General features: G+C 37.5%; 1 protein-coding gene across 1 annotated transcript in view; it reads left to right on the top strand.

Moving 5' to 3' along the window:
- CCDC146 (coiled-coil domain containing 146) overlaps positions 1-23,691 on the top strand; it is an 82,751-nt gene that overhangs the window by 53,580 nt on the left and 5,480 nt on the right. Inside the window, exons 5-15 of the mRNA XM_072858880.1 lie at positions 2,436-2,493; positions 3,036-3,212; positions 3,855-3,928; positions 5,240-5,467; positions 6,417-6,603; positions 10,313-10,408; positions 11,640-11,810; positions 13,162-13,250; positions 13,364-13,528; positions 15,909-16,133; positions 16,760-16,988. Coding sequence (XP_072714981.1) covers positions 2,436-2,493; positions 3,036-3,212; positions 3,855-3,928; positions 5,240-5,467; positions 6,417-6,603; positions 10,313-10,408; positions 11,640-11,810; positions 13,162-13,250; positions 13,364-13,528; positions 15,909-16,133; positions 16,760-16,988 — 1,699 coding nt within the window. The remainder of the gene's footprint in view (positions 1-2,435; positions 2,494-3,035; positions 3,213-3,854; positions 3,929-5,239; positions 5,468-6,416; positions 6,604-10,312; positions 10,409-11,639; positions 11,811-13,161; positions 13,251-13,363; positions 13,529-15,908; positions 16,134-16,759; positions 16,989-23,691) is intronic.

Raw genomic sequence — 23,691 nt, 5'->3', positions numbered from 1 at the left:
TGTTGGGAATATGAATTGTCCTTATTAACTTATTTATACATTTAGACAACCTGTTGGTAAGTAAAAATATTTTGTTTGACCCGTGTGTCATTCCAACACAATATATTAGGACTCAGTTGTAGCTTATGGGCACAGTACACAGGAGCAGACCAAAGCTGCTAGCACAGAATCAAAGCAGCTCAGTTTTCAATGCGGTTTGATCCCTGTGCTCTTCCTCATTGACTTTAAACAGTGGAACATAAAAGGAGTAGTTCCTGAGCCGCATTGCATCAAAGAAGAAATCACCTTACGGTGTTTCCTTCTGCTCAGATGTACTTATACTGTACATCTGCAAAACACTCCTGTGTCTGTCTTCACTCCTCTGTGCAATTTCTTAAGTTATAATATTTTGCAATAGAACTTTTTTTTATAATAAATTTTACCAGTTTTTGAGGAAGACTGATCAGCTTTTTTCTTTGAAAGATTTTTTGTACTCTCATTTACTTTGTGGGTGTTCAAACAGTCTGGCATTCAAATTGGTTTTTAGACTTACCAGTCCCCATAGAGGCATACTTGTAGTCTGCCCATACAAATACACATATATGCTGTAAATCAACTTCTACTCTGTGCCTTTATTTTCTCTCTGCTGTTCATCTGAGCCAGAGCTTGTTCTTCATGATTTATTTTTTTTTGGATTGCAAGACCACACATCCAGTTCTTTTTTTTGACTGTTTTCTTTCCTTGACTGGAAAGATGTCATCTGAGGCTTCCAGGTATAAGCTTTGCTGCTTTTGTTGGAGGACCAAAACACAAGAACCAGTGTATTGGAGGGGGAGGAACCTTAAATCAGCACTGATAAAGAATGGAGCACAAGATCCTAGGGAGGATCCTCCATGAGGCTGGCTGCTAGGAGACTGATCTTTCTCCCCATGACCACCAGCTTCTGAAGCCTGAACCACCACCATGCAAAGTCTTAATATCCTGCTGAAAGGTTTCAGAGCAAAAAAGAAATACCAATCAGCTGCCTCTCTCCTGTATCAACCACACTCGGAGGCAAGTGTAATAGCTGCTTTGGGTAGGTGAGCCTGCCCCAGGACTCCCTTGCTATAGTTTATAGCTCTGACACAGCTATTTCATGAAAGCCTGTCCCCTTCTGCTAATACTCCCCTTATTTAAAGAGTTATTTATTCTAACAGACTGGCCTGAGTCTCAAGAAAGCCTGACCAGCACATCCTCCAGCTAGAGTTACAAACACAAATTTGAGCGCTGAAGTTGATTTTTTTGCTATGTCTGGGACAGAGGATTTGGCTCTTCCACCTATTCCCCAGCTGCAGTCTTTACTCCTTTATAGCCTGAGACTCAGAAATGTCATCATAGGTACTAATGACATTGCAAGAACCGGCCTCCTTGTTCCCAATCAATAGCACAAGGACTTAATTAAGTTCAGTTTGGTTGTGATGGCATGCAGATTGCTGTAGCCCATTTACCTCCGATAGGTGCAGAATTGTTCTGTGCATGCACTGGGAATGTATTGACGTATTTCTTCACTAGGGCTAGTTTTTTTATATTTGGCAGTATTTACCTATCTGCCACCAAGAAGCTCCCTATTGTAAATCTAACAAGCTTGTTGGTTCAGCTTCACTTTTGTGGTCACTCCTTCATCTTTCTCAGGGCAACATTACTAAAAATACACCCAGAAGATCTAAGAGCTTTCATATTTTTTCCTTTCCTCCTTCTTCCCTCCTTTGGCATCTGTCTCTGTTATTGCCTGAGATTAAATTGCATCGTAGTTTTGGATATAGGTGAAGATCACCATGGCTATTCAATTCAGTTTTCTACTGTACCCCATTGACTTAGTCTACATCCCTTGTCACTTTTCAGGATTTTTTTTCACAGGACCCTGTTCAGATTTGAGGAGTTTCACTTGCAGTTGTTTACAGTGTGAATGTGTGCGTGAGCGATCACTCAAAGGAAGAAGAAAGTTTCTCACAGCAACTGCACTTTCTTTGATGTGTGGTGTTTCTGTGGATACTTATAACCCACCTCCTCTTTCCTTTTGCCTCAGTTCTATGTTAAAATTTTGTTTTCTGAGGTTGGGCAGAACTGTGGGTGTAGGGTCTGTCTGACCTTTTGTATCTGTTAGCATAAAGACAAGGGTGAACAGAGCATAAATGCATCCCTGCAGGAGGTGGTAAGACTAAGAAGAATCATGTTTAAAAGTTTAGATGTGTGCACTGTAGAAAAAACCTGCATATGTACCTGTCTTTCAGGACTTCCAGTTACCAGTCAGCAACCTTCCTTTAAATCTGGACATGTTTCACTTGTCCCTGATGATAATTCACCATACATTTTAGTCTAACACAAGATAGGCTTCCATACTTTTTTCCCATTTACTATGTTATAGTAATATTTATTATATTACTAATATATTTAGCTTTGTTTTGATTTTCCTGTAGTTTGCAAGAAGAAAAAAGGCTTCTGGAAAATGCATATGAAAGAATTCCAAAACAAAGGGTAAGTATGAAACATGAGAAAAGCCATGTTTTATGTTCTGTCAGCTAACATATGAAAACATCAATGAAAACGTTTTCACAGTGTGTAGCTCTAGAGTTTATTTAAAATCTGGAATACATAGAAAAATCAAGAGGTAGATTTTATAGGAGAGGCTATATTATATCATTCAGGTTTGATAACTCTAGGGCAAGCAATGAATAACTGATTCAGAAAAGATCTGGATTTTCTTGAGTTTACTCAAGAAAGTTTGTACTGCAAATGGATACTGCATGTAAAGATAGCTGCAGGTTTTTGGTTCTAGGATGTGAGTATGGAAAATACATTTGCAGTCATAAATCCTGATGAATATATGTGGTTTTGTTGGAAATAAAATTCTGCTGGTTATTGATAGAAGAAACACACAGCTGGTAAAAAATTATATTTCATACCTTGTTGTAAAAAATGTTATCATCATTCAATGTTAATGATGCTGTAATATCACAAGCTTGCAAAATGTAAAAGAGAAAATAAAATTAATCTGATCTTTTACTTCATTTTTAAAGGAAGCAGATAAGAAAATGAAAAAGTTGAAAGAAAATTGTGATGAGCTCTGCAAAGAAATAATCCAAAGGAAAGCAGAAATTAATGCAATAAAGGAAGATGTTTCATCCAAGCAAAAGCTGATGTTAATAGATAAGAAGGAAATGGAAAAACTTCTGGAGAAGCAGGCTAATTTGAAAGTAACACAAAATTAATTGTGTGTATGTATATCTCTGTGTGTGTGTGCATGTATGTATGTGTGTATATGTCTGTGTGTATATGGGTACATGCTTTGTCCAAGGAAATGGTGAATCTTCTGGATGTTGTTTGTCATTCCAAATTCATTAGATGGCATTACATTATAGTACATCATTTTTCAATAGGCATGAAACATGCTACTATGCCATATCCATTATGACTCCTTTAGGAAATAATAATAGTCATGGGTTTGATTAAAAAATGGTTTCTATAATGACACGTTTGCTATGTTATGTTATTGTAGGCTGCTCTAACATATGCTCAGACCCAAGTTAATGCAGATTTATGCTGAGAATTAAAAAACATGCACAAGTCTTTGCTGCTTTACTTTCCTGGTATAGATAACATAATCAATCAGATGCATTAATAATATTGAAGCATAATTTTTATCTTGCAGACATAATGAAGTGGTAAATATCAATGTCTGTTTTCAAAAGTAGCAGCTGCAGTTCCCTGGGACAAGCTCAAGTAATTCAAAAATATGTTTCCTGCCCATTTTCACAGCCGTTCTAGGTGAATATTACTTCTATGAAATCTCACCAGATTTTGAGGCTATTAATCTAACCTTTCTGTTTTGTCACTAGGATGAGCTAGTTAAGATCCTTGGTGTTCCAGCACAACTTGGAAAAGAAACTGAGAAGATGAATTGGAAAAAAATGTATGCTTTTAATAAATAATTATTTTTAATATATATATGTATAACTTATTTACATCCATTTGTTACAGAGACAGTTGAGTATAGTTGTTGATTAAAATTGGGATTAACATTTTGAAAAGCATCTATAATCCACTTAAAATCCATGCACTGTACTGAAAAATATAGTCTATGCAGTGAAACGTAAATTTAAGTCCACACTCCACTTAGCTTGGTCAAAACTTGCTTAACCATCTTACTGTGCTGCATTACTATATATCAGATCTACTTAGTAGGTTTTTAAGGGAAAGTATGTTACTGTTTAATCTAGTGATTAGGCTTATTTACAGTTTCTAGTCCTCAGTGACTGTATATTACCTTATCTCTATTGGCCTCAGTGAAACTGGCAGCTTTCACAGCTGACAGTCTGGCCTGAGCTAAATAATCATTCTCCCTTGATACTTCTGTACCCATTTTTTAGTCAGAGGTGCTTTCCTGTAAGCTCCTGATGTGAATTCTGGCCTCTAATATTTCAACTGGGAAAATGTAAGCCAGTCACCAGCCTTTTCTTTCTCCATTTTGCATAGCTGGGTTTTTTCCTCCCCTAAAGCATGACGTCCTGCTTTCTGTATGTGTAAAATCTAATTAGCGCTGTGCAGTTTCAGCCAGGTCACTCACAGATCCAAGTGCCTTCCAGATGAACGATGTTTTTTGTACCCTATCCAGGCACAGGGTTACACTGAAGTTTCTATGTCTCCTGCTTGCAGTCCCTATTTGTAATATACAATTTGTTTGACTACGTGAAATTTCTCAGTTTTAAAACTTGTTAAATGGGTGTTTTCTACATTTTCCTCACTACTCTGCTTAATGCAACTCTGCTATCATAAATGTAAGTTTTTCCAATAGTGTTACAGAGAAGCAATTTTTAAAAGCTAGTACATTCTGTAGGTTGTTATTAATGAAGCATTTAAATGAGTCTTTCTACTTGTGTTGCATCACAGAATGAACTGACTAGACTTTCCAGCCTTGGAAATATTTAGAAATGTCACACCCATATACCGAGTAATTTTGACAGAAATCAGTTTACTAGAAATCTTTTTCATACTGTCATGGTGCTAAGCTCTCTGTTAGTCCCATGGCCATCTTCAATCTTATTGTTAAACTGTATTGGCATTTGCAGAGTTTCACCATATGCAGTTTGCTTTCAAACATATGATGTAGATAGTTATGGTGTTGAAATGATTGTGTCCATGAAAACTGGCAACTTACATTTTGCCATTTAAAGATGCGTGTGGAAATGCAAATCCCTACTGTTTTGTTAAAATATATCCACAGCGATGCAGAGAAGAAGAAAGAAGCCCTTAATGACCAAATAGAAGAGTTGCATGGTACCCTGAAAGCCATTGAAAAAAGGACTGAAGAGATTTTGCAAGAAAGAGAAGATGTAATGAAGGAATTGGATGGGAATCAAATTTTGCTAGAAAGCAAAGAACGAGAATGCATTACTTTGACAAGATTACTAGAAATTAGCAGAGAGAAGGAATCAGCGGTCCTATCAGACAGGTTAGAGTAGTAGACATAAGCCATGTCATATGAGTGAACAATTCTCTGTTCTCAAAGATCTATTTCTTTTTTCTGCTGTATTGCTTATGTTTTCAAGTTTTATGCTGCAACCAGTGTGAACTAGAAATTATCAGACTTGTTTTTGACTTCAGAAATGTTTATAGAAACTACTGGAATCTAGGATCTGCCTTGAAGAAGAACATGAAAAAGCATAAGCATAAGCATAAAATCCTGGGAGACTGAAACTGGATTTTGCTCTGAAAGGGAAATCTTTTAGAGGGTTTCTCTCTCCAATGAAAATATATTTTTTTCTGTGTAACCCACAGAAAGTAAATTGAGGAAGAAAAAAATATGTCAGTATTTTCATTTTCAAGTGAGAATTATAGATTTCTGCACCCACATACTCCTGAATTTCAGTGGGGACTGGTTATTCATCTCTTTAATATTCCCTTGAATTATGAGTTTACGTATACTTGGTAAAGTAAAATAAACTGTTAGGTTGATTGCAAGCTTGAAATGATTCCTTCTTTGCAGAGGAAGATGTATAGTTGTAATCATGGCCATATGCTCAGCAACAATGCTTTTGCCTTTGAAGTTTTGTATTAAAGGATAGTGGCACTTTAAATTGAAATGTTTACGTGAAGCGAACATGTAAATATTCCCGCATACTAAAAAATGTGGTTTCTTCTTCTTATAAGTAATAGTTTCTCTGGAATTTTTAGCATATTTAGAACAGACTGTGAGACCTCATTGACATACTTAGGAATATTATCACTGATTAAAGTTATAAAAATGCTACCTTTTTAGGTAGTTTGTGTCAGTAGTTTATGAGTTTATCTTGCTGCTCAGCCATAATGATGACTCAAAACCCATTAAAAAGGTCATGCCTGTTTGCATACATGTCTTGGTCAAGTTACTGGTTTCTAAAATTCTGTGTCTATCTATACAGAGAAGCTCTGGAAGATAATTTAAATAAATGTGTCTTGGAGAAAAAAAAGCAACATGATATTCTCATTCACAAGCAAATACAGAAAGATAGAGAACTGAGAAATTTAAAAAAGATGGAGTTACAACGGAATATGATTTATGATTCGTTGGAACGAGATAAGTCACAGCATAACAGACTCAAATTAGAGGTCTGTATGAATACATTGATCATAAGGATTCTAAATGTTCTTGTAAGAAATCTGTCTATGAAATCTTTTGACTCGTCCTAAAAGGGGGAAGGGGAGAAAAGCGTCAACAACACTACAACTAACAAAGAAACCTCTAGGTGCTCTGGCTGTAATAAAAATACTGCATCAGGATATATTTGGGCTATTCTTAAGAAATTGATTTTAGGGTGGGAGCATCCTATCAAGGAGAACTGGGAGATTATTTTGACACTGTGGCATCATGTCTTCCTTTAAAGCGCTGTGGGATTATGGTCATTTTGCGACTGAAATAATATAGCGACTTCCCCAGTGGCGTGAAAGAAATTTGCAGCAGACAAATAGAGCCAAGTACTGCCTGACTCCCAGATGATGAAAAGATACATCTTAGAATTTGAAGGTTGTTTGTACGTTATGTAAACAATTTGTAATGTATTTAACATTATTCCAGGGGGCAGGAAACTAGCACTATATAAAGTTTGGTATTAAATGATATGACACAATTCCCTATGTTCTCTTCTTTTCCACTCAAATTTCACCTTCCTCATTTCCTCCCTGCATTAGTATTTCACCCATTCCTCTTTCCGTACTGATTTACTCTTTTCTGTTTTATTCGTGCCTTCTACCATGCTGATTTTAAAGGGCAGTCTCATTCTGCTTGTCTATTCAAAACATTTCCTTTCTTTTCTCCTTCCAAATATTTCTTAACAATTTACTTTGTCTATAACTTTTTTGTATTCTCTTCATCACTGGTTCTTCCATTCTCTCTTTCATAAGCTTTTCTCCTATACTAGCTCCTTGCTTAGTCTAAATTGTAAGTCAGTCTTATAAAATTAATCTTGCTTAGTCAGGTGAATATTTTTTCACAGGAGAATATCCATTATCTGAGTTAAAAGCATAAGGACTTGATGTTTCCTACCTAGATACACAGTGTCATTGACATTTTTCTTGGTCCTTCTAAGCAATTCAGGGCAGGAAAAAAGTCTTATTTACAGTACGGTAAAGTTTTTAAAAATAACTGCATGATATCAAACCCACACATACTTACCTTTACTATTTAAACAGCTGTAAACATTACTTAATAATATTTAATATTATCAAGTAATAGAAATTTTTTTTGTCTCCCCTGAAATTCCTCCTGAATTCACATGTGTATTAATTACCGAGTAATATAAGCCCACTTGGGAGGAGGGAGGAAGGCTCTGTAACTACACAAAAAAGTTTTAGATTGAATTTTCTGAACTATTGATTAAAGGACTGATTCATATTTGAGACTTTCATCTTAAAGCTCATACTGACTTTCTGTTCAGTACCAACTAAGAGAATCTGGGAAACAGTATTTTTTTCCTGTGTTCCTATTGAACAAATATTCCTGATGAGAGACTCACAATAGTTCAAAAACATAAAATGCTAAAGTCAAATGCCATAACTCACTGACAGCTGTGGTTAGAGTTCACTGTCTTGGGTGAGATCCACACCCAACCAACCCAACCCCTTTACACTGTGTGAAGGGGCAAGAGACCTGTAGTGAGACCCTTAAAGGTTAAGTTGCACTGCAAAAGATTCCCTCAGTGCTAATGCTAGCTTATCCTATAGGCTTGTATGTGTCTTGCAAGTAGCATCATCATGACGAGTGGGGGAAAGGGAATGCCAGCAGAGATAGAAGTGAAATTCTATGCAGTATTTTGCTCCAGAAGTTGCAGGATGCTACCCTAACGCAAACAGGCCATGGCAATATAGTTGTTTTAGCCCATCCTCCCATGATCTGTATTTTGTGATTCCTTTCTTGGCTCTTTTAGAATAGCAAATGTGAAATCACTGCTCCTCTGCAGCATGGTCAGTTCAAATGCAGTACTGGAGTATGAAAGACTAGAGTGGCAAGCTTGATTCTGCTTGGCTTTTGCTGTCTTGAGACTCTTTTAATTTGGAAGACTTAGGAACACACCTAGGAAAAGTTAAAATATTTTAAGTAGTTAACGTTCCTTTAACTACTTAAAAAGCCAGATTTATATTTATTCCGTGTGATTCCAAGTGAAAAAAAATCATAAGAATTAATTGCTAGTATAAAAATGTGATTGCAGAAGCAGCAGTACCTCAGTGTGCTTCCCCAAATTTCTCTTTAAATCACGTGCTAAGTGCAGAATGACTGGTTTGCAGAATAAGGAAATTACAGGAACACTTCCTTCAAATATGTTTTTCTTCTTAGTAAGTTGTGAAAGGTCAGCTGTTGCTAAATGCTGACATTCTGTGTGAAAGAGAACTGGCCGCTCTGGCTGTTGCCAGCCCAGAGCAGAGCTGCTGCTCCTCTCCATGCACGCCTTCTCTTCGGTCAAGCCAACACAGAGACAGCCAAAAGTGCCTAAGTTTAGTCATGTCTTATGTGAACAGAAGTCCTTAATGGATTAAAGATGTTTATATGAGCTTTCTACTTTTAGACTCAAGAACTTGATGGCATCTTTAGAATCCCATCTTGAAAACGTGGAAATGCCTACTTACAGCCACTACAGCCTTTTACACAGCCGAAGTGGTGACTAATATAAGCTCCACAGAAAGGCCGTGTTTCCTTCTTTTACAGGAGTGAAAGCAACTTGCTTAGAATAGGTTTTATTGACCTTTTAGCAAACCTAAGTTAAACCAAATCTGTCGCAGAGTTGGCAGCTGAAACCAAAGTAACTGAAAGGTTGATTTTTACTGTGCCTCTTGTTTCCATTTCCCTTAATGCAAGTAAACAACATCTAATTTTATAATATTATCACAGAAGTGAAAACCATAAATGCAAAACATCTCATTATCTATACTGAGGTATAGCGTTTTGAACTCTAACATCTGGTCGAGATCTGAGAAAGATACCATGGGGTTGCGTGTATTATCTTTGAATAGCTTCCAGATGTGCTGTTCAGTGTCATTTTTTCCTCACCTGTATGAATTACAGATTTACAATTACAGGCGGGCAACATATGCCTGCATAGTTAGCCTGCTGTATTTATTTCTTACTTACAACCGTAAAGAATTTTTTAAGTGAAGGCCAATACAACCTTTTGCCTTATGAGTTATATCACGCAAGTAGTTGTAGTGGGATTGTTCAGATATATTATAATCAGAAAGTAGTTTCTAATGTCTCTTCCTTCACACATTTCATTTTAAAATCTGACTGAATAAAAAAAATTTCCCATAATGTACAAGAAAAAATAATATATAACTGTGTTGTTAGTTTTGACTTTCTAGAGCCTAAGGAGGAAAAATCGTACTTTAATAACTAAAAGCAAAAACTATGATATCAAATCTACACAGATGTGAAATATTGAGCCTATTAAAATCAGTGGTAAATCTATTTTTTCCTTTGGTAAGGTCAGAATTTCACTCGGAAAATCTTCTGTGAATTTAGAAGGTGGTATCTTTGCATAGTTCCTCTTTGTGATTTTTTGTTTCCAATGATGGTTTAGTTGCTGATAAATTCAGTACTTAAACTGGGCTTTGTGAAGTTTAGTGTTTCTAGTTAAATTCCTAAAAGAAAAATCTGAGAAACTCAGATATGTTGCTGAGGAACTCAACGAAGAACTCTTGGACTAGCTATTGTAACAAGACAGAAAACTCATTTCTTAATATGTGTAACTACTTCAAATAGATTATCTGCAGTTTACATTTTTCACATCTTTTGTTTGCATCACTCAGTGTGCTTGGTTTATTTTTGTAGGCAGAAGCCATCCCTAAAAGTAATGGAGTATTATTAGAAAGACGACGAGAACTGCAGAAGGAAATTGAAATGACCAGGAGAAGTTTAGCTGAACAGGTGCTGAGTTCTGCTTTCTCATACTTTTTCACTGTAACAGTTGGTTTTCAATCATGAGAATAAAGGGACTGTTTGAAGAAAAAATGATGGGAGTTTCTAGTTGCAGCTTTCTGGTGAGAAAACATGCAATAGTATTTGTTCAATTTTAAACACCACTTTTTTGTCATATTTAAAAAACATTTTTCAATGTTACTGGTCACATATTGGAAGGCAGAAAGCAAGTTTCCTTTCTAGGTTAAGTCTTTCTGAATATCATTAACTACATTATAGCTAGAAATATGATGGGTATAAATTTCCTTTGGATATGGCACAGTGTCTTGGTGAAACAAGGACAATTCAGCATTTGTACATTATAATTTTTCATCTTCACAGTTTTGTCATTTGTGGATGTCTGTCTATACTCAGCACAGCTATATATAGTGTCGAAATGCAGATGTCTCAATTATGAGAGTATTAGTACTTGCCACTATATAAATGACTTTATAAGAAGCAATATATTTCAGACATACATTCTTAAGATCATACCTCCTTATCTTCTTACCCTTATATCCATTTTCTTTTTGTGCAGTCTTTGAATTTGTGAGCATTATCAGGTGGGATTCAGCTTGTGTTTGAATATATACACATTCAGTATCTACATGTCACTATTTGTGTATGGGATATGTATCTAACATACCACGATAGTCAGTAACAATCTAGTCATGTAGTCAGCGGAGCCTAGGAAGCCATCCATTCACTTGCTCCTGAAGAGGTTAGCCTACGCTGCGTAGAGCAAATAGCTCTTTAGAGTTCACTGGCTGCATTGACTGAATCTCCAACAACTCTAGGCATCTAGATACTTTGCTCTGTTTTAAATGTCTAAATTTGATCTCTTAATGCAAAAGCTCAGTGTCTTCCATTGTGTAGTATGGGCTTGTCAAGACCTGACAGTAAACTTCTTTAAAGATTATATGGCCATAAGGAACCATTCTGCCCAGTGGGCGATAGCTGAAAGACATGCTAGATTCAGGAACAGAAATGCTTCTAGGTGATAAAATATTTTGACATGTTATTATAGAGATTGTGCATGGTGTTTCAACTGGTATTTTAAAGCAATAGTTTTGGTGGTTTTTTTAAATCCATGTACTCTGTATATATGTGTACTTTGCAGACAAACCCAAAGTATTTCCAGCTTTGGGTTTGCCAACACTGATGCATCGATGCATAAGGAATTGAATTTAATTTTCTTTAGGAAATGATGTCAGATATGGACGCCCACATGTTAGAAGAATGTATTGCTGAAGAAGGCCGGCTTTTCAAAGAGCAGGAAAAATGCAGACATGAGTTATCCAGACTTGCACATCTGACTTGGCTAAAAGTTGAAGAGCGGGAACAGAAATCTAGGGATGTTCAGAAAGCCCAGGTAAAAAATTATCATCTCATATAATTGGAAGACTCTTCTAAAGTCAAAGCTGGTATATGGAGAAATTAAATTACTAGTGAGGAGACCCTTATGGACTCTCATTTCCCACTTTACTTTGAAGTTCCATCACAGCACAGGAAGCTCACAATACTGTGTTGTTTTATTGGCAATTTATGGTGCAGTGTAATAGTATATTAAAATATCATGCCACAATTGAAACAAGGTATTTGAAAGGACATTTTCTTTCAAGCCTATGGAATAAAGAGGCAGAAAAGCAGATAGCCTCAACTGAGATTCTTGGAAGTACAACTACATGTTTTATTTTACAAATATATGGACATTAAAAGATAAACAGAACTGCTACTCATTCCAAGGAGAGGCAGCAATTTTTATTTTCCTGACACATTTCCAGGGGTAAATTGTTATATTAATGTGAAGAAAGATGGAAAGAAGACTTTTCCTACGGTCACAGAAACTAGGACTATTCATTGGGTTTGCTGCCTGCAGTTTGCTGGCATTATAATATCATATATGTGCTGTGATATTGCACAGTTTATACTCATTACCAGGTTTGTATATGGGAATGAACTATTTATGCTTCCACAATGTATGTCTGTATTCAAATAAATTATATAAGCTACCCTTCTAGCACTTTGAATCTTTGTCTATAAAAATAAACAACCATGTCAGGCTTTGCACCTTCAATAAAAATCAGTCCATAAACAGAACAAGAAAATAAACAGTACAAAGAAGTCAACACACACATGCCCAGAGTTGCAACCCAACATCCACCAGCTTTTTTAATACAAATCTCCTTCTGCTCATACCAGTGGGAGGTGAGAAAAGGCCTGTCCATTGAAGGTTAATAACACAAGCTATTAAAGACTGAACACAACTGATCAAAAGGTCCAGAGCCGTAACAAAATGTAAATGTACCATTCTGCTCAAGCATCAGTGATTGCTTAAAAGCCAGAAAAGAGTAAAAAAGAAATTTTATTTGAAAAGGTACAATTGCAGTGGTGCATATGTCAAATAATTATATAGTGATGGAACCGAGAGGCAGCTTAATAGAAACGGAACTCCAGCTACAAAGGACCAAGCATTTTAAGGTGCGGCATCAAGTTATCTACATTAATAACAGTCATTGTAAGCTTAACACACATAGAAAGACTGTGTTCTTTAATGTTGTTACAGGAAAAGCATATCATTATAATTAGAATAAGTTCTTAGAATAATCTCACCTCGCTGTCTTTTCCTCGTCTAAGAGGAATAGCTGTTCTGAGCCATTTCTTTGAAGATATTTCTTTGATGTATCATCTGAAGTGCTCACTGAATTCTATTTAAATTTCAGATACAACTCCAAAATCTTGTTAAAGAAATAAAAAGAAAGGATCTTGAAATAAGAGAGTATAAAAAGAGGAAAAGAGAAATCCAAAACCAGTAAGAAAATAATAATACATTAGCTAAAATATGTCTTTTAAAGCAATTTTTATCCAAGTAATATATGCATAAAATTATAATAATTATTTCTTTCACACTTGTCATTTCTTCAGACTCCAAGGATTTGCTAAAATGTGTGATGTTATCCAAAATGAAAGAAATAAATGTATAAATTTGGTGCATGCTGCTCAGCAGAAAGCAAGTGAAATTAAAAACCAAGTAAAATTGCTAGGAAATGAAATAGAAAATTTAAGGAATACTGTTATAACCAAGGAAAGGTGAGTTTTAAGTAAGCTGTAGATCACAATTATAGAAATGTAAGATTAGAAGGAATCTTAAGAGATAATCTAGTCCAACTTCAGCTATGCCTATATCATCCTTGATAGTTATTATCCTGATTTTTAAAACCTGATTCAAAGACATTTAGCAACACCCTTACGTAATCTGTTCCAATTTCTTATCACCCTAAGACTTCACAATTAGCTTGAGCGTCACTGCATGGCACGAAGCGTTTTTGCAGTTTGTCTGGCTACTCTCTCACTTTCCTGTCCTTTGAAGGGATAAATTGTCATTGCATTTCCTTTGTATCACAGTTCTTGAGCCTCTAGTATCTGCATTATCATGGTATTTCATTCAATATGAACAACACCGTTGTGCTCACACTCGCTTATCCTTAGACAAAAAGGTCCAATACATATGTGATTCCACAGTAGACTGGTGCGCAGTATGATTAAATGAGTCACTAGCTAGTAATGCGGTGGTCTAATTATTAAATTAGAACAAACTGGGTTTCTTGGTTCAAACTCAAATTGAAGTTTATTGGATAGTGTTTGTCAGATCAAACAAAATGTGGTTTTGATTTCCAGGCAATCCTAGTCAAAATGAAAGGTTACAGTCACAACAAAGAGGATGAGGCGGACAGTGCATGTGACTCTACTTTTTCCCAGACCATTATTCAGTCTTTTTGACATCTTTTTGTCATCCTAGTGATGATATTCTGCAATACAGAAGAACAACAATGTCTCTGAAATTGGTAGTTGGGAAAGTAGGAAGCTAGTGAATAGTTAACTGTGTATGCAAAACAGCACAGCCAAAACTGAGTAGTTTAAAAACAATTTGATTTGCACAAAATTGCACAACCAGGCCAAAGAATACATTTAGGATACATTCACTCAAAGTATATTGTGAATCTCTGAGTAGCCTGATTTCAAAGTCAGGCTGGAGGTAGCTAAAGAAGTGGAACTTCAGGGATTTAAGTGATTTTGTCAAGATGCACAAGCTGACATTTTGTGCTAAAATTTTTGAGGCCTTCACTGTTAATTACCGGTGAAAGGAACAGGAAAAAAGGCTAAGATGGTTATATATTGCCAGATAGAAGAAATATCTAATTATTGTAGATGACCCTACTCCAGTTAAGATCCAACAGGCATTTTGATCTCTGCAAACCTAGATTTAAACCTAGCAAGAGGTACTGATTTATCAGTAATTCTCTTGCCTATGGAAAATATCTTTAATCCCAGTAATAAACTTTACCATCATAGTATCACTGAGTTAACTGCAACCTACACAATTTGGAAGACAGACAGAGTATCAGTCCAAATAAGAGAAAGGCTTTTCAGAAAATGTTTAATAACACATAGCATTTCTGCAATACTTTCAGTATTGCAGAATAGTGAAAATACATGCTTTCAGTCTGCAACTTCTTTTACAGAAGTTTAATTCAATTCAGTAATAGCCTATGGAACTGGAAAGTGTTACACACACGGGGGAAATAAACCAGAAAGAAGCTCACTGCTTTGTACAGAGTAATTCAGCAATGCAACGATGGAGCCTATGACGGGAGGCAGGATATTTCATCTGCAGTTCTGTATTTTAACAGGAGACTATGCTTCTCCTTTCACTACCCCTTTTGTATGTTGACGTGAATACCTCCCCAGCGTAAAGTAGTGATACTTGATCAGAAGTGATACTTACCGCAATCAAATGCAGTAACTCTAAGTTCCATGTCGTGAGCACGTGAACGATCCGTGTGGCAATAAGAATCTGTATTTTAAGTGAGGGACCATCATCTACTGGCCAGCAAGGTCACTGGAAATAATGAGTTCTGTTCTTCATTTTTATGGGTCTATGATGTGATCTTGTCACTAACCTTTCATTGTGATTTTTTTTCTCATCTGTCAAAAAGGGAAACTGATAATTTTCTTTCTTGTGTGACTGTTGTGATACATGGTTTTATAAACAACAAACTTGGAGACCTTTGAATTGCAACCACAAAATTATTTAAATATCGCTCTTTAAATAGAAGGGCAGGATTTCTACACATTAAGACTTTGCATCACAGTTTATGCTTCTGCTCTTGAACTTTATTTCTTATATCCCCTTGGCTACCCAGTGGAGAAGAAAAGAGCTGTAGTGCAGTGCTCCATTTATAGCATTTTGGGGGGGCCATAATCCAGTTCTCTTCAAGCTGAAAAGAGCTTGCAGAGAGAAGCTGCTCTCAGAGAGTCTTTCGACTTCTCGTAATGCTTCTGTGAAGCAGAGTGACATAGAAGATCCTTTGTGTATTGGAGGAATTAGTTTAAGCTCTGCTTTTAGTTGCTGAATTTGCTTTCAAAGTGAAAGGGCTAAAAACTTTTCTTCTTGTCTGTTATGTTAAAGAAAATTGCAGAAACAACATCTGAAGAATAGAAATAATGTAGCAATTACAGCCAGTCTCAAAAGTGATTATTGCAAAATTGTCCAAAGCATGCATGAGATGAAAGAAAAGAAAAAGCAACGGTGTCTGGATCTTGAGAGGCTTACCAAGGTGGTCACCCGCATTGAAGAGGAAACTGTGCAGCTACGCAAAAAATATGAAAGGGCTGTTCAGCAACAAAATGAGAGGTATACATGTAAATTTGATGTAATATAGTGTTTAATGTTGACATTCATGAATCAACAATATTTTTCAACTTATGAGCACTCCAAATAAGGAATACTAAAAGACTGCCTCACTACAATGTTTCGCTAAAAGGTCTGGCTCACTGCAATGTCAGGGCTGCTTTGCATTACACAGATGTTTTTTCTCCATTGGTGAAGATGTTCATTCTTCAGAACTATTATTAAAAAGTATGGTGGATTGGCTACTGAATGCCTTGAGAGCTTGTAGCCTCCTGCTCTGTTTGTGCTTTGTGCGCAGATAAGGTATAAAAATGCAGAAGATGTAAAGCTCCCTGATCATGTTAATCCATTTTTAAACGAATGCTGTGGAAGGCCAGAAGAGCTTTCAAAATTATATGAGAGACTAGATGAACCTTTGCAATTGTTTGTTCTCTGATTTTCACATTATAATTATTTTGTTACCTATTTAAAATGTTGTCATGATATTAAAATAATATTTGTGAAACCTTTGTACATTTTCCCAGATTATTACTATCTTTCAAGGTTGCCAGTTATGTTCTTGAATGAAATACACTGAATATGACTCAATTTTTTTTTAATTTTACCTTTTCATTTTGGGCTTATTGCAGTGGTCTTCTGCTCAGAAATCGAGAAGAGGAACTATGCATTTTATATGAAAAAATAAACATGCAAGAGATGTTGTGTAGAAATGGAGATATTGAGATGCAAGTCATGGATGAAAAGATCAGAATTCTGAAGCTGAAGGTAGCTGAGAAAAAGAGACAGATTAAATTGTGGTTCAAAGCGCTCCCAGTGAAGAATGCCCTGGATGCGCATCTGGTGGTACTTCAGATACAGGTTGGTGGGAAAGCAAGCCTTTTTTTGTTTGTATTATTCTGGATTTTAAAACTTAAGGTAATTTCATAGAAAAAAAAATACCTGCATGTACAAGGTTTATTAAAACAGAGAGCTCAGTAATAACACCTGTCTAGCAAAGCGCTGTTTGTAACCAGATATATGAGTTTCTATGCTTTTGTGTAACTGGCTGATACACTTCGTTATGCACATGCCAAACGCTTCCTGGGTAGGGAATCTCAGCTAACCCTCCCCATAGCCTGAAATGTCAGTATGACTAAGCTGGAGAATGGGAGTCATGGGGAAAAAATGGGAATGTAGATAAAATTTGTTAAAACTGTATTGATGGGGGTAGGTGGAGTGGTGGGAGATATACTTAGCTCTTCAAATTTCTAAAATAATAACTCAATTCACACTTGACCCTGAGCCTACTCTGGAAACTCTGCTGCCTACAATGATATAATCCACATATATTTTCTTCTACACAAAAACAGTGTAAGTTTTAGTTCTAGTTACAACATGACATTAAACAACTAACAAACTGCAGTGTTCATCATTGTTTGGGACATTCTTTCCTTGCTTTCTGAAATGGCTCATTTACTTTTGACCTTATCTCCAGATGGTAATTTTTTCCATACATATTCTGTTAGTGTCTGCACAAAATCATAAATTAGGGTGTACCATTGCCATTTGTAATTGCATTGATGGGAGCTGTGACTCACTGTTAAATAGTGCTCGCACTTTTCTTTTACTTCTGGTCTTTTAAAGAAATTGCATGCTCTGCTAAAAGAATAAAATATTGTACAGTACCTTATGCAAATTGTACCCCAAAGAACTGCACGGTGCTGTTACAGGTTTAAACAATGAACAGAGGAGTATGAAAAAAGGTGATAGACTAAAGAAAAAAAAAAAAGATATATGTTTTCAGGTAAGATTTAGAATGAGACTGAGAGTCACCGAGTCACAAAATGCTGATGATTTTTGTGAACTGACAGAGTCAATCATGAAACTTTGATTTTTCTGTTCTGCATTCCTAAAACTTTCCCCTTGGTGATGATGGTTCATGTGAAGCCTGAAGTCACCGTTAAAGGGAGGCTATTGCTACAGGTGCTTTAAATCTTTTTGCAATACTGATATAAAATTAAAAATTAGGAAAATACAGAGTGGTGTGGTATTACACATGGAGTAGTCTTAATAAATGTTCCTAAGTCAGAGATTTTCCAGCGAACAATGGCAGATAACCAGTTATCAGCCTTTAAAATGTAACTAGATACTGTGGTTACCTAATATTATGTAGTTCAAACCAGCCGTTAACCCAGCCATCTCCTTATGCTCAACCATTCTAGCATTAATACTCTTCCTCCCACTGCCACTAGCTATTATGTCTAGTGAGAAACAGCTTCAAATTGTTTGGATATACCCCCATGATTTAAATAAAAGCCGTAAGCCCGAGTCTGAATTCTGGTGTTGGTTGCCAAATTCAGATTGCTAATTCCTGTACTGAGTACAGATTTGGCCCCATGTTGAAATCTGCCTCAACATCTGTTCAGTTGTGATGTGCAAAAGATCTTACAATAATGATAATTTGCACAAGACTTTGACTTGATGTGGTGAATACAGATCTAAATCACTTGTGTTGTCTATGAAGCCAACGTCTGACACCAAGCTGAAATCTGAAGAGGTGGTAATGGGAGCTCCCTTTCAACTACCATTTGTCTGTCTTTCAATTCAGATAATTATAAATGTTCAGAGAGAGGATCAGTGCACCACAGGGCTATGAAACCCTGATTTCTATCAGAGGCCCTTAGACCTCCTATAATGGAGACTGTAAATCTTGTTTCTGAGTTCTCCTCTTAGTTTTTATTTCTTCATTCTGTTGTGACCTTGTGTAGGAGCCAGTGTGCCTGACCTTAACTTCGTGTTAGGAGCCCACGGAACAAATTATCCAGTTAAGTGAACAAGGTCTCTTTATTAATGGAAAGAGTTGGCTGTCTTTGCCTCCGGAGGGAGATGCTGATAACCCTGCTTAGGGAGCGTGATATTCCTCTTGGAGGTCTTTATTCTCAAGGCACCTACCTCTCCCTATCGACTGTATAGGAAACTTTGAATTATGTAAGAAGGATGCTTAAAAAAGGCTCCTACATTTGAAACACAGTTTAGACCATTTGAATTAGGCAGGCTGAATCCTGTACCTGCACCTCTTAAATTTTATTCTTCCCTTTTTCCTACCCTTCCCGTCTCCTTAAGTCTTGGGTATTTTTCAGACTTTGTCATCTTATTCTTATCTGTACTATTTTCCTGTACTATTTCTGTACTATTTCTCCTGCATTTCCCAACCTTCCCATTACCCCAGAACTTCCTTCCTTTTTCTCCCTCCACAGGTGAATTGAACTTTCTAGTATTGAATGCTGAATGATTTTCCAACAACAAATATCTGTCATTGGTAGGACTTGAAATATACAGAGAGAAATTTGAAAGGACTACAAGATCCAGTCTCACAAAATAGAAAAAGTTTCAGTATTTATTGTTTGTTTGCATTTGACTGAGATCTTTTGACATTTTTAGAGACACTGTTTGAATCTTAAGTCTCACATATTCTCAACAGGTGCTTTAATCATCACTAAATTAGCTGTTCTGAGATGGGATATCTATTTCTGTTAGACATATACCTCTTGGAATAGACGGATGAATTAGTACATTGTAGTCAATAGGCTGTGGAAGCTGACCCCGTATCTCGGTGGCTGTGGTACCCACTGGGAAGGGGAGAAGCACAGGTCAGGGCTGTGTGCCAATTCAGGAAGAAGAAAAACTTCACCTGGGTCTCCTATACTCCTGTACTTCCTTTATCTGACACAAACCATGTCAGACTGGTGAGATTCTAAGGTGGTTTTCCCTGGGCATAAAACTATGTAACTTTTAATTGGGACTGCACATCAAGGCACTGTTCCCACTGACTGAAATGACCCATGAAAACTAATCTGCTTTCATGCATCAATGAGAAATACTTAGCATTAATCATTAATGAGTCCAACACATAGACCTGCTGAGCCGTCAAGACGCTGTTGATGGGACTTTCATGCCTCAGAGTTCAACTAATGTGACAGGGACCAACACTTTTGTTGAGGCATTTGGCATCAACATTTATCCAGGTTTTAATGTAACCCCATGAAAATCTCCAGACTACATCATCGCTGTCATAGAGAAATGGGGCTAGTAGAGAGCTAAAGAGTTTATCTAGGCAATCCAGCTCCTACTCCAGCAGAGGACTGCCTGTCATTCCTGAGAGGGCTAAGCTGTGCTTTCAAACCGTCACTGGGAAACTCGCTTCCCCAGCAAGCTATCCTAGTGCTTCTGTAACACTGGAAAGATTTTCTTAACCGTTACCCTGGATATTTCTTGCTGCAGTGTAAGCCTACTGATTTGTATTCTGTCCGCAGGGACATGACAAATGGAGCATTCTCTTCCTCCCTGCAACAACATTTCATGTTACTGGAAGACAGTTAATCATGTTCCTCTCCCATCCTTTTGCTAGGCTACACAACCCTGTTCTTTCATTCAGCCCTTTCAGATTTTTCTTAGATCATTCTTTATTTTGATTTATTTTATTTTTGGCAACTTGGTCTTTATTTTTCTTGAGGTGCAGTGCCTAGTATCAGTGGCTGAGAGTGAAGGGATTCATTCAGGCATCTTGCAGGTTACATTCCTGCTTATATATCCAGGTACGATGGTAGCCTTTCTTGCAACATGACATGTAGCGCCTTGCATTTGTTATTTAATATTATCTCTTTTGTTCAGACATTTGTTCAGATCAAGGTAATTTTGAATTTGAATCTTCTCCTCCAAAAAGTATTTGCAGTCTCTCTGAGCTTAACCTCATTCTGCTGATGTAGTACTTACCTTATATTTTCATCAAGACTCTGTTTCCTTAGCTTGTTTATGAGAATGTCATATGAAACAATATCGAAGCCATGCAAAAATCAATATGTATGATACCTACTATTTGTCATCCGCACAAATTGGGCTGGTTTGGCATCACTCCACACACCTGTGTTGGCTGTTATTCCTACCCTTTTTATTTTCTAGCTACCTACAAAGAAAGCTTAATGATTTGTTCTGGATTTATTCTTCAGAAAGTGAAGATAAGTTATCTATAGTTCCATAGCTCCTTTTCCCCTCATTTTTAAAAATAGGTATGATATTTGCCTTTTTCTAGTGCTCTATGTACCTCACCTACCTTGGCTGAAATTTCCAAAACAAGCAGCAGATCTCCACTTTTTCAGACCGGTCCCTTTATCCCTGGCATGTGTTCCCTCTCGGCTGTTCCTCCTTCAACACTTCCTCCTGACTGTTTACAATCAGACGTAGAAAAGCCTCTCTTGCAGAGCCTCTTCCTATCCCCTGTATCAAATCCACTCCAAGAAAGAAGGGTCTTTTGGGGGTTTAAGACTTAGAATCTCTTAGAACTCAGATAAACACTGCAAATTAGGAGAAAATAAAGATGCCTACAGTCACATCGCTTCAGCAAACACACAGTAGCGTGGTTATTTCTAAATGTGCTGTTTTCCATACTTTCGGATTAGCCTGCATCTAATCACTCCCAATTCGTATTGCATTTAAAAGTAAGCCAAGTATTTAACATGAAACTTTTTAGGGATTTTTTTTCTGGTTTGGACATGTTTTTTCTGCAAGTCCTTCTTCTCTAAAGTAACAATTCAGTCCTGCAAAATTTTCCTTGGTGAGCTGTCCCTAGTCTCATTAAGGTATCACTGCCTCCAAGAAGGCATTTTCACCTGAGTCAGTGGTTGAGGAATTTGGAACCAGATATGAAACATCACTGGAAGCATAGCTGCATCCTGTTGTTGGTGCTGGTCCTGCTGATCCTTACATTCTTCCACTCTGTGTATTATTTGGCTTGAGTTTTAGTTCTTTTAATTAAAATAAATAAATCTTTTAGTACCCCTGAAAATAGTTACACACTGAATGGCATTCATTTTAAGCCAAATCATGATTTGACAAGGAAATTGTTCATTACAGTTACTTAAGGTTTTTACTTTGCCTGCTCTCAGACGAAATGTGAAAGAAAGAGCTGCATGATGCTTTTTTACCAGAAAAAGAACTGTTGAAGACAAGTGTTCTGGGAATGTTCCGTTATCACCTGAGAAGATCTGTCAGTTTTCCCTCTTCCAGTTAAACATGACTTGTTAACTTCCAGTGAACAAACCCCATCCCTGTAGCAACATCTAAACATTTACTTTGTCTTTTTGCTGACTGTTCATAGCTTTAAGAGCTAGTGACCACTTATTTCCTTAATAATATCATCACCTGCAATTGATAGTTAGCATTTATAGCAACTTGCTTGGGTTACGTTATGTCAGTGCTAATAGATCAAGGTTGGCGTGACAATGTGCTGATGGATGGCCAGGTGCATAACAAAGCACAAAACCCCACCAATGTCAGTCCTGCAAGTCCAAACATGAAGAAATGGTCCTGGTCACTCCTTCAGGGAGTATTTATGCAAAACACGGGTGTCCATCTAGTGTATTCTGGGAAGCGTTATTCCATGGGAAAGGTCTCACATCAGAAAGGTCAGGGAACACCTGCCTGTATGGCTCCCCGGAGTACCACATTGCTCAGTGTCACCGCTGAGTCACTTCAGGACACATGCAGGAAACATAGAAAACTTGAATGCCTATAGGGATGAGACCTTTAGTGCTAACCAGCGGGAAGAAGGACTTTCAGATTTAACTTGCAACCAAACTGTCAGGCACTTGTATCCTTCCTACATCCCTAAATGGACCCTGTGGGTCAAACAGGAGATTGTAGGAAATAAAGGAAGACCCCTCACTCAAATGTTTGGTGTATTCCTGAGGATAAAAAAGTAGCCTGAGGACAAAGCAGCAGGTGGGACTCGACTTCTGGCATACAGCAGGGTTTGCTTCCATCCTGCAACTGTCACACCCTTGTCTCCTTAAAAAAAAATTAAAAATGGCTCATAAACCTTTGTATTAATCCTTTCTCCCCCAGCACAAGGAAACCTTGTCTGTTAGAACTGAGTAAGTCCGCGGGATCAAACTCGGCGGCAAGTTAGGCAGGGACGTGCTCCTGCTGTGAGTCCCCGAGGAGCCCCAGGTGCCACCGCTGCCCCCGCGCAGCCGCCTCTGCTACTGGAGGTGGCAGCTCGGCCGGGCCGCAGAGGCCTGGGAGGGGGGAAGAAATCGGGCGCCAGTGGGGGCTCCCACCCTTCCTGGTGCTCCTCTCCCTCCTCAGGACGAGCCGGAGCCGTGGCACGTCTCGGCTCGCTGCCCAGCCCCAGCGCTGTGCTCCATCCCCCGCCTGCTAACAGCGGCTGTGGAGGGTGGCCCTGAGCCCCCGCTACGGCCCAAAGGACGTGGTTTGGTACCAACCATCTGTGGCTTTTCATCCAGGCCACCAGCTGAAGCTGAAGAGGGTATCAGCCCCTGGGACAGCCTTTTTCTGACTTACCAAACATGTGATGAAAATCATCTTCCAGCCCATGGCTCTTGTCCTTATACCTGCTGGCTCAGAGAAAAAGCCTCTTCCATGTGGCAGCCTTATGTATACACAATTTCAGGTGGTTATGTTACACGTGGAGAAGGAGTCAAGGGAACAAGTATTCAAGACAGTTAAACCATTAATAAGATGAAGCTGATTTGTATTTGTGCATTAGCGGGATGACTTTCTGTGT

Source organism: Ciconia boyciana, chromosome 1 (assembly GCF_034638445.1).
Source record: "Ciconia boyciana chromosome 1, ASM3463844v1, whole genome shotgun sequence".
Taxonomy (NCBI): Eukaryota; Metazoa; Chordata; class Aves; order Ciconiiformes; family Ciconiidae; genus Ciconia; species Ciconia boyciana.
The sequence above is the reverse complement of the archived record's forward strand: the minus strand, read 5'-3'. Positions and strand labels throughout refer to the sequence as shown.